Here is an 11,340-nt window from a genome sequence, read left to right as displayed (position 1 = left end):
CTCTTTTAACAATAACGTATCTAAAGCCAATCTGTTTTGTAAAGTCATTTTAGACGCCTGTTGAATCTGTAAATTAATTTCCTTGAAGGCATGATTGGTCCAATTGCTTAGGACGTGTACTTGCCAGGTCAGATTTTCTAAGACAAACTGGTGTCTTTTAAGGGTCACATATGGGGTAAATATATTTTCTAACATCAGAGATGTTGTCATGTCCCAGGTATAATAATTGGGTACTCAGATTCCACGCACCGCCCACTCGGGTCACGCCTGTGGCCCATCACTTTCCCGGTGCCTTCTGTTTTGATGAGGCACTGAGAAATTGAACACTCTAGAAGGACGCATTTTAGGAACTCCTATTCCACACTGTAATCCGGCATGTTGTCTCACATTAAGATGGGAATATAATTTTCCATTCGAGCATCCCCATAACGTTCCTTTTGGGGCAGGGTACCATGTTGTACTACATTGGTAACCATCGTCTCTGGGTACCCAAGTACCCTGTAGGTCCCTATCCCACACCTTTCAGCATTCTGGACCATGGCTTGTGGGAATACCGCACCTAATCGCAGTTCTTCCCGTTTTCCAGGTTCCGTTGCACCTATTGTCCAAATTTCGGAAACCCCGGGAAGGAAATCCCCAACAAGTACACATATCCCCTATAAAGCTTCGGAGTTCAGGGATATACCATATCTCAATGGGGCCTCCTGCACCCGTGGTGCAATTTAGGGTTGTGGTACAGGAGGGGACTTCAGCATATTTCTCATCAACTGGATGATCGGGATTGGTGTCTCCATACAACATATGTTTGATAGACCAAGCCCACTCATACCTGCTTCTATTAATTTTAGCATATTCCTGGCCTGGGTGATCTGGAATCTGTATACACCGTGTAGGAGACCACTTTACCGTACAGGGGTGCTCAAAAGGTTCCGTTTCAGGAGGTGGAGGCCAGTAGGGGATGTGGGTACATGATATCCTGTGGGGATTCGCACAGTGAGTTTGGCTCCACCATTTACCTGACGCGTTATGTATGCTCATCAGATCTTCAGGACAAGGAGATATTGGCAATCTAAATGGAGCTTCCAACATGGGAGTTACCGGATCACTCATATTCCATCTATTACATGTTTTGTTCCAAAGATCAGTCCAATTTTCTGGGGGAATTTGATAAAACGCATCCTGGTTCACCCTCCAGGCCCCACCAAAAGTATTGTTAGGTTGATTCTCGAATGGAGCTTTCACTCTGCCCCAAGTGCAATTGGTGATACAGTTATTAATGATTGTATGTAATTTACTTTCCAGCAACTTGGAGAGGTTAAGATTAACTATAGAGAAGCCAATACCTTTTTCTGAAGACTTGGGAATTGGGACACCAATTCCTTGGTTAGTATGATTCCAGATGAGCACGAACCCTTGAATTAGTTCCCAGGCAAGGTTCGGAGACTCATCTCCTCTTCCCTCACCAAGGATGGCGAAGGTGAGGAAGAGGGTTTTCCAAAGCATTGTGCTTTGCTATAACATACAAAAACAATAAAGAAAACTACACAGATGATGCAAATAATCACTAGGAGTAATAATGTATGCATATGGTCCGTAAAGGCTTCTGCGACGACCTGCAAATACACAGAACAAGAACAGAGCAGGTTCAAAAGGACGGCACAATCCATCTAGTACTAATTCGATGATCCCTTCCGTGGGCGTCAGTGGCTTCCTAGGCATAGAAGGTTAGCGGAGTTTTCAGAGTTAAGGGTACTTCTCCTACCATTGGTAAGTCTACCAAAACGGGTTGTCCTGGGTAGTGGAGTGGTTTTACCGGGTCCTTCGTTTACCTCTTCCCTGGGAGCAGGGCGGGGGGTTTGTGGCAAAATGTGGTGAGCCTGGGACATCCATTGGCCCTCCAGTGACTGTTCACTTTTGCTACAGCGTCAGGGAGTCGTGCAGGCCATCCGGAATCGTAGGGGCTAAGGACACGTTTCAGCAATCCGTTTGTTCTTTCCACTATCCCACTAGCTTGAGGATAGTAGGGGGCGTGAAATATCTGTTGTATTCCCTCGCCTTTTGCCCATTCCTGAACCACCCCCGCAGTAAAGTGGCTACTGTCATCTGATTGGATCGACTGGGGTTTAGGTAACTAAACCATAGCTTCAACCCTTTCACCGTGTTGTCCCCAGTTGCTCTCGCAACGGCCTCAGCCTGGTTAAGTCCCGACACCACTTCCACCCCAACAAGAACATACTGCTTCGCGTCTGACCTTTTAAAGGGTCCTATGTAATCAACTTGCCAAGTCTCCCTGAGGCCCTTCCCGTCCCGTAAGTGGAGACAGGGTTCTTGCAAGGATTCAACCATTTCATCGTTAGTTCGCTTAACCAGGTGCCTCTCCTTCTGGGCTGCCACTAGTGCTGCTCCCAACACAGCACACACCGTGGCTTTCCCTTTTCCTGGTCACGCCTTTTGTTCCTTCATGAGTGTTGTAATTTTATCTGCTACAGCTTTTGCATTGTGCCAACTAACATGGGCCCATGCCATTCCTGGTGGGGAAGGGCACATCTTACATTCCTTCAACTTTTCAATAACAGGGGAGCAGTCAAGCACCGGCATTTCCCAGGCAGCCGTGGCTTGCCACTGCTCGAACCTCTCCTGGCTTATCGCTGAGAGGTCACTTCTCGGCTCTCCCCACCCACACTCACCAGGTGGAGAGTCGGTACCCCTCAGGACCTTCCAACACTGAGGGGATCCTGTCCGTGGCGCCAATTTATATGTCACATCCCACCTACAAGAAGGGGAGAGTGACTAAGATTCGCAAATCCCCTCGGTGTGGATTAAGGTGAGATAACACTCAAGGTCCGTACATAAACATCAACTTTAACGGAACAAACATTCTGTAAATGTTGACCCTCTCACAATCATATCCACCTAAGCTATGCAGCTTTATGAGAAGTCAAGGTAGGCCTTGTGTTACTTAACAACTTTAAGAGAAAAGAAAGAGAGAGCACATGCTAGAGGCGGGGAGACATAGGGAGATCACCAGTCCTGGATCCAGCGTCAGACCTGCCAACAGGGGTGTTCAGTGTAGAGAGTGCCCCCGAGGCCCATACGTGCCCCTATTTATTGGCCCCAGTCCCTGGACTTCTGGAACCTTCTCTCGCCCCAGTTCCAGGAGTGGTTGAGACACCAGTCAGTCAAGGGAAGTGACACCAGGCCCCTCCCCATGACTGCCTTTTGCTATTTCTGGAGCTTTCTCTCAGGGCATTGTCCGGGCTCACAGTACAGTCACTTGGGCCTCATCCCTTACAGCATATTTACCACTAATAATTTACAGTTTACATTCAGATTTCATGCCTGCTCATTAGGCATGTTCAACTTTCAGGAGTGTATGTAAGCAAGCTCAGCTGCCTTGGGTCAGAAACGGTGCTCCTTGTCTGACCGGAACCCAGTTTTCCCCGACACCTCCTAAGAAGCCGGGTATCCAAGTGCATCCACCTGACTTCGGAGGGTGCCGTATCCTCCACGGTACCCCGAGAGGTGACACCAGTGGGCAGGCACCGGCCTCCTGCAGCGGTCGGGCCTTCCTGACTTGGGTTCCCTTTTGCCCCTCTCGGCATCTTTTCCTTCTTCTTCGCACCTGAGCAGTGCGCCCGCCGGAGGGGAGACGGGCTGGGGCGGGGGGCGCAGAGGAAAAGAGTCGCCCCGGCCGGGCCGCGGTCTTCCCGGAGCAGCGGCCCCCGCCTGACAGGGGCCAGCGGGGCCGCGGCTCCCCCGCCGGTGCGGCACGGCACGGCGGGCCCTGCAGCGCCTCCCCGCGGCGGCGGCGGCTCGGCGGGCCCCGGCCCCGGCCCCCGCCCCCGCCCCGCCGCTCTCCCGGGCGGGAGGCTCGGCGGCTCGCTCCTCCTCGCGGCCGCGGGATTCCTCTCTCCGGGTTTTCGGGCCGCCCCTTCACACCCGCCGCCGGAGCAGGACGGCGTGCGAGCGAGCGAGCGAGGCGGCGCGGATGCGCCCCGGCTCCCCGCGGCGGCATCGGCATCGGCAGCAGCGGATGCTCGGCGGCGCGGCGGCTGCTCCGCAGCCCGGGAGCCCCGCGCAGGGAGGGAGCGAGGCGATGAGCCGCCCGCCGGCGGCCGCCCGCGAGTGACGGCGGCGGGGCAAGGAGCGGCGGCGGCGGCGAGGAGGAGGAGGGCAGCGATCCCCGCCAGTGCCCGCGGGAGCCCGGGAGAGCCCCGGCCGAGGGCTCGGCCATGCCCTTCGCCAAGCGGACCGTGGAGCCGCAGCGGCTGTGCCGGCGGCAGCCCGCCGCCTCCGTGCTGGAGGAGAGCTGGGGCGCGGAGCCGCCGCCGCCGCCGCGGGACGCGCCGCCGGAGGAGCCGGGGACGGCGGGCGAGGGCGCGGAGGCGGCCGGCGGCGGGGAGAGGGAGGCGGCGGCGGTGCTGATGGTGCTGGACCTCTGCTCGGTCAGCAACGTGGCCCTGTCGCGGATCCTCCGGCAGCTCTCCGACGTGGCCCGGCACGCCTGCACCCTCTTCCAGGAGGTCGAGGCTGACATCCAGGGCACCCACCGCCGCGTCCGGGCGCTGCACGGCCGCATCGCCGGCCTCCAGGGGGCTGTGCGCGGCCTCGACCCCAAGCAGGAGGCAGTGCGTAAGTACCGCGGGATGGGGCGCACCGCAGCCCGGGCCGGCCCGGGGCGCCCGGCGGGGGAAGCCATCCCCCGGTAACCCTCCGTGCAAAGTTTGTGGGACGGAGCCGGTGCGAAGGGAGCCCCGGCGGCGGGGTGGGAAGGGGCCGCGCCGCGCCGTGCCGTGCCGTGCCGGGCGGGCGCGGGTCGGGTCGGGTCGGGTCGGGTCGGTGGGCGCCGCTGGGCGCCGCGGCGATGCCGGCGGGAGGGATGATGTCAGTGGTTTGTGCCTTACATAAGGAGCTGGCTGGCGGGGCTCTCGGGGCGCATCTTCTGCAGCCAAGGGTTTGGCCGGGGAGGGGGCTGAGGTTAGTCTGCGGGGCCCCGCGGGGGTGGTGGGGATGGGGATGATCCCCCGTCCCCGGGCATCTTTGGGTTTTCTCCCTTTGCCGGCCTGTCCCCCTTTCCGGACAGATTTGTCTTCTCCCTAGAAGTGTCTCTGACTTCCCGATCGAAATTTTAAGCTCTTAAGTAGAAATAATAAAGCTGCTTCGTCGTTAGCCAACTTTCGGGGCTATAAAATAAGGAAGTTTGGTTAATGACTTCTTTCTGTTTAAAGAGCCGGGGGGAGGCGGGGGGGAGGAAAAGATCAAGGCAATATGCGACTTGTGTTATGAGCAGTAAGTGCTTGAATCCTGCTTCTTCTCCACCCAAACTACAAAAGCGGTGACAGGCTCCGTAGTCCTAACAGCTGCTGATTTCTGCTGAATATGGCTCGTGTTCACAGCAGTGTAATGATTTGTACTCTCACTGGCGCATACACTCCCCAAGCGCTTGTGAATATTGATAGGTAGGGCTGTGGATTGGAAGTCTGGAGTAGCAGAGATTGGTGTCGATCCTGTCCTCTTAATATCTGGTTTAGGAAAAGCAATGGCTTCAAAGGGGAATTTGGCTTAGTTTTTGCTTTCTGCTGTTCCTCTCTAAATCCCGAGTACCTCCAGTGAGTACAGTGAAGTGAATTTACACTGGGGTAAATGAGAGCATGCCCTCTTCTAGGTGTTTTTAATGAACGTGCCATTTAAAAAATCGTGCTCTGGGTTTTCTCCCCTTTGGAGTGGTGTGGAAATATAAGTAACTCTTCTAGGGTCTAAGCTGTACTGATTAACAGAATCAAGCCTTAAGTATTCAGCAGTATTTAAACTAGATCCTCGGCAGCTGTAGAGTGACTTTGCTGGTGATATATTAACATACATCAACTGTAGATCAGACCGAGGGAGGCTTTCTGTGGTTTCAGGACGAGTGTGTAATCAGAGCAGAGTGCTGGGCTGTGATTGGAAACTGCGGTGAGAAGGAGGCTTGGCCGATGTAGTGAGGGAACTGTCTAAGGAAATGAAACTCCTTGTATCACATTCTCGTCTGTAAGTCTTTTGAGCTGAGTAACTGTGGGTATATACTAATGTAAGTGAGAGCAGAGCTTAGCCTTTCTAATCTGTACGGCTTTTTTCTTTCTGGATTGTGCAAGTGCAGCTTGCTTTCAAACAACAGTGCAAAACCTTGATATTACAGCACAGTTATGTCATGTGCTTAATTAGAGAGTCTGGCCTTACCCCTGCGATGATAAATACAGAATCTGCTTCTTTGGTGGTGTTCTGTTTTCCTCTAAATCCTTCTCTCTTTAGGAGTGGTGAGACTTTTGGTCATGATCTTCCCTGTGCCCGCCTGCTGTTCCTCCTCCCCCCTGTATACAGTACAATGTACAGCGCAGTGCCGCTGATAGAGCTGCACATGTCCCTCGGTCTGGCCAGCCAAGGGCTCCTCCACAGTGCTGGGCTTTGCCACTACCCATCCTCCAGTAGGGGTGCGTCTTGCCTCCAGCTATACAGCTGCTCGCAGGCACGTCGCCCAGTCCTCATCGCTTCTTTCCATGCAGCGCTGTGCCACGTGCTGTAAAGGTGAAAGCCTCCACACTGACCCAAAGTGCATGAGCAGTCAACTTCTTTGCGTGCTCCGGCTGCTTTTATTCCCCATCCAGTGCTGGACCAGCACAGCTGCATTTGCATAGTGCTATGTCTGAACATCTCAACTGGGACCTGGAGCTGGACTGCACCGTTCTGCATATCTTCTCACATCCCCCAAATCCATACGCATCCGCAGCAACACCTCCCTTTGGCCTCCGGACTGCTCAGTGTTCCCAAGGGCCAGATAAAACCGCCTGGCAGGAAACTGCTCACCCTCGCTGTAGTGTATAATGATAGCGTGCTTTCTCCTTTCTGGGCTGACACCTCCTCCTTCGTTATTGCTTTCAGCAAGACTATGCTAATGTTCATTTTAAGCATGAAGCACCTACACAATTCACTCCTGACAGTATTACACTCAAGTCACTGCACCCTGTTGGTTTTTTGAAACCAAGAGAGCAATCGCAGGTGGTCACAGGTCTGCCCAGGACCTTACCAGCATCACATTAAGGTATACCGACTTCTACCTCCCGTGGCAAACATGGGAATGATGAGGTGGCCTTTGGGCTGGCATTTGGCTGTCCAGCCCAAATGACACATCTAAGAATAACTCAGAACTGGCTGGAAGTTTGGACTCGCACCACAAGGAACAAGTTGGTGACAGGCATGCAGCCCCTGCACCCATGGCGTCACTGTAATGGTCGCATTGAACTTGTTGCATACCAGGAGTCTGGAGGTGCTGGGCTGCTTGGCATGTTGACCGAGATGCCATGTACTAGTATGTTAGCATCACAACAGTGTGGCCCAACCATACATTTTTTAAGTACTCAGTTTAAAACTACTAGGCTATCTTGCCACAATGAGACATTCTTGATGTTCTAACACCAAGTGCAGCACAGTGATTTGAGAATAACGCTACCAGACGTGCCCTAGATACTGAGCTGTGACATTGGAAGGCCTTTTTCTCCATGCCTCGTAAGCCAGCTGGATTCCGAGATTCCCTTGTGAAGGCACAGGCTAGGTGAGGAAAAGGAAAGAATGGGCTAATGCCACCTTGGGAGCTACTGGAGCCAGTGGTTAGAGGGGCTGCCCTACCCCCATCCCTTGCCCAGAATGCCATTCCTTGGCAATCGCAGAGATGACACCGAGGGGAAGGGGAGCAGGAAAGGAGCTCTCTTGAAAATACCGTATCGTACAATTTTGCATAATAATGTTGTATTTTATATTGAAAATTATGTGTTGTATTCAAATGAAACATCTATGCTGGGTTCAGGGACTATTAACAGAAAACTGAAATTAATTTAAACTGACATTTTTCCAGTAATGCTTATCACTACTGCTGTCATTTCCATGAGGCCTTAACATTCTCAGCTCTGTTATTATTGAAGTGGTGAACATTTGCAAGACTGGGAACGCTTTGCTTTAAGAAAAGAACTTAAACTCCTCTGCTGAGCTACTGGTAAAGTAGCTTTTGGTTTTGCCGCTGTTCAGAAAGCGTGATTGGAAAATCTTGTTAGGTGCAATAAAGGACTGATTCTGGGCAGTCACAAGCAGGTCGTCTTCATAAACTCAAGGTCCCTTGCCTCTGCCTTCCCAGATGCTGCTTGTCCTTTCATCTTTCTTATAAGCCTCTGGCCAGCTAGCATCTTGCAAATATGAATCCTTTCCCACCCTCTGACTGGAAGAGAAACAAGGGTGAGAAATGTTTTCCTGCTCAGCTCCTGAACTAACTACTTTGCCCTTCTGCCACTCCAAGTACTTTACTGCTTTTCATCATGAGCAGCTCCAGGGTCTGCTTCTAAAGCAGAACCATGTGGGAATAACATGATTGTTGTCAGACTGGCTGTTGCTTAGAGTTTTCTTATTACCAGCAAGAGAACCGAGCAGTGTGGTACTGCCCAGTTTTATTATTAGATGCTTGATTATCTTGGTAATACAGAAATGTAGGAGAAGTGCTGGATTTGTGTGTAGACTTGGGACTCGGTGCATCCGTTATTATTTGGAAAGATGATTTCTCAGTCCAGGGGACTACAGATCTGGCAGTCTAAGTGGAATATTGTACTTTTCAGAAACTGATGATGTAAGCCATCTTGCTTTCTGAATAATCGGCAATGATCGGGCAGCAGATTTAGAAAGCCCTAGTTAACGAGATCCTCTTTGCACCCTGGCATCCTGGAGAATTCCACACATTCCAGGCTTTTTTTCTGAAAGCATCAATGTGTTACCAGTAGCCAATCTTTCTAAAAGCTGTATCGTTTCCAGAGGTTGCTTGCTGTATCTTCATTGCTCCACTTTTCCATTCCTGATTTTCCTACGTGCTTGCAGTTAGTGATACAGCCGCTTAGAAGTGTGGGGATCTCCCGTGTTACTCTGCTCTTCAGAGGCCCGTGGATCTCTGCAGTGAGCTCCCCTATAGGTTTTTCTTCTTTCCTGAAGTGTCAGTATTGAGATAAAAAAGACAGCTGTGAACTGATTCTTTATCATTTTAGGCTCTGCATTAATTTATTCTGTTTCATTGAAGTCGGTTACTGAGAACAGCCTGGCTAGTTTCACTTTTGCTTTTAGTCTCTTTCATTGTGCTTTTTAGGTGGTTTGGTTTTGATTTTGTTTGGTTTGGGGTTTTTGTTTGTTTTTGTTTTTACACACTGATACAATGCTCTCCTGTTTGGGTTTTGAGCACTGCAGGGAAATGTTTAATCAATTGTAAGGTTTTTATGTGCCTTCTGCCACAATCCTACCATTTTTACAAACCATATGTTGGACCCAAAGCTCAGCAGATAACGCCGCTCCTCCGCCTTGACTTAACGTGCTGATGTCTCAATTGCTGCTTAAGATACAGTTGCATCGGAAGGCCATCCCAGGCTAAGTTTTGGTGAGCATACTTGCAGAGATCTCCAGGCAGGTACATAAGACCTTAAGAGTCAGTGCCATCTTGAAAGAAAAAAGAAGCAGGTGCAAGTTGGGTAGATAAGTGTTGTGCTTCATCCCAGCTTCACAAAATCCTAGAGAATTTAAAGTGCAATTTTCATTATATGGATTTTCTGTTGTGCTGAGGCACAACTGTAGACCTCCATGGGTTGGACACATTTACATGAAAATATCTGTGATACTGCTGGAGACAAATGAGAATTGATTTCTAGCTTCCCCTAACTCTGTATTGTAGTGCTTTATAGTGTATGAGCATATCTAAGTGTAAGGGTAGTTATACTTTTAGAGGTACACACTAATGTAGCCTGGGGGACGTGAGGCACAAGGATGTATTCGGAGCTCCCTTTGTACATTGAAATCATATTAATTGGCAAATCCTTGTTGGGTGCAGAATAAAACCTCCAAAGAAAAACAGAGTTGTACGCTGAATGTAGTAATCCATTGCCTTCAGCTTTGTGTCCTGCACCTGCCCAAATTGAATGACACAGCTTCTTCACTTTGGAAATGGAGAAGGGCTTTTGGCTTTACTTGCCAGGTGTGGTTTTCTGGTTTTGTGCTGGTTGCTGCTTACTTGTTAGTGTTAGAGAACTCGCCTCTCTGGTGCACTTGACTGTAGTTTGCCCATGAATGCAAATACCCCAAGTTGTGGGTGTGGGAAAGTTGGAGAATCTCCTCAGTGCTTGGCTTCTTCTAAATACAGAGGGTTGGTGACAAGTTAGCAGAGTTGAAAGGAACGGGAGGCCAAAGTATCAGCTTTCCTGCTTACCTTTACTGTTGTCAGAACAACAGAGGAACAGAGGAAGAAAAACCTGCTCAGGTAAGAACCCCATCCCTGCCTTACCATAACATTAGCTAGAGCACCATTAGCTAGAGTACCGTCATTTAGGAAAAAGAGTCCTTATCTTTGTTTACAGAATAGCAATAGAAGACCTTTTACACAAGAACACGACCATTCAGAGGCTGGGCTTGAGAGATTTTTTTTCTCATCCATTTAGTACGTGATAGAAAGTAATGGGATGGAATTTGTCAGGTGGCTTTGGCAGGGATGTAACGCTTTGGAATTTGGGGTTGTCACCTTCAGGCACGTTGGCTTGTGGAAAGCAGACTCTGGCCTGTTTGCAGATAAAAGCAGAGTGTAAAACCCTTTGTCCCGCCGAGGTCAGTGAGACTCTCAGTGGAAAGGCTCTGAGAGCCCAGTGCTCAGGTAGACTCACTAGCCTTTATCTGGCACAGCCTGGTAACAGATGAATAGCAGACAGCGGTGGTTTTCCTCTGAAGCCATTCCCTGTTACATAGATGTAAATCTTCAGGAGTTTTGCTGAATCTCATTTACTTGGTCTTCCATTGGTGTAGCACAGAAGGCCTTTGCCTGTTCTATACTTCCTTTTGCTTTTCATTCCACAAATAGTACTTAAACTAATGTAACAGGTTTGAACTGTTTGGGGATTTTGTTGCTAGATGGAGAGCCTGCCAGTCAAAAGGCTTGATATCAAAAAATATTCAAAGCTGGATTCCCATCTCACTGCAGCTATATAGCTGTGTAATATCATAATCATTAGTGGAACTTCTTTCTGCTCATACTCAAGAGCCAAGCAAGAGTTTTCAGTGCGTCTATTAAAAATCCTGGTGGAAATGGCTTAACTTCTTTAAGACCAATGAGGACTCTTTTACACAAGAGTAAAACTGCAGAGAAAATAGTCAGGCCCATAAGCAACTTTCGCTTACTGTGGATCTGATGGCTTAACAGAAATGCTTCCCACAGCCCCTTTAAAACTCCATGCTTCTGTTTAAGAGCCTTTATAATTTAATGTATGTGTTCATATGGAAACATAAGATGGGTGTTCCAGT

General features: G+C 50.1%; 1 protein-coding gene across 1 annotated transcript in view; it reads left to right on the top strand.

The window, feature by feature from the left end:
* Nucleotides 1–4,232: 4,232 nt before the first annotated feature.
* NHS (NHS actin remodeling regulator) overlaps nt 4,233–11,340 on the top strand; it is a 262,826-nt gene continuing 255,718 nt past the window's right edge. The window contains exon 1 of the mRNA XM_076356922.1: nt 4,233–4,632. Within this exon, the coding sequence (XP_076213037.1) occupies nt 4,233–4,632 (400 nt within the window). The remainder of the gene's footprint in view (nt 4,633–11,340) is intronic.

This window comes from Aptenodytes patagonicus, chromosome 1 (assembly GCF_965638725.1).
Source record: "Aptenodytes patagonicus chromosome 1, bAptPat1.pri.cur, whole genome shotgun sequence".
Lineage (NCBI taxonomy): Eukaryota > Metazoa > Chordata > Aves > Sphenisciformes > Spheniscidae > Aptenodytes > Aptenodytes patagonicus.
Note: the sequence above shows the minus strand (reverse complement) of the source record. Positions and strands in the feature narration are given on the sequence as shown.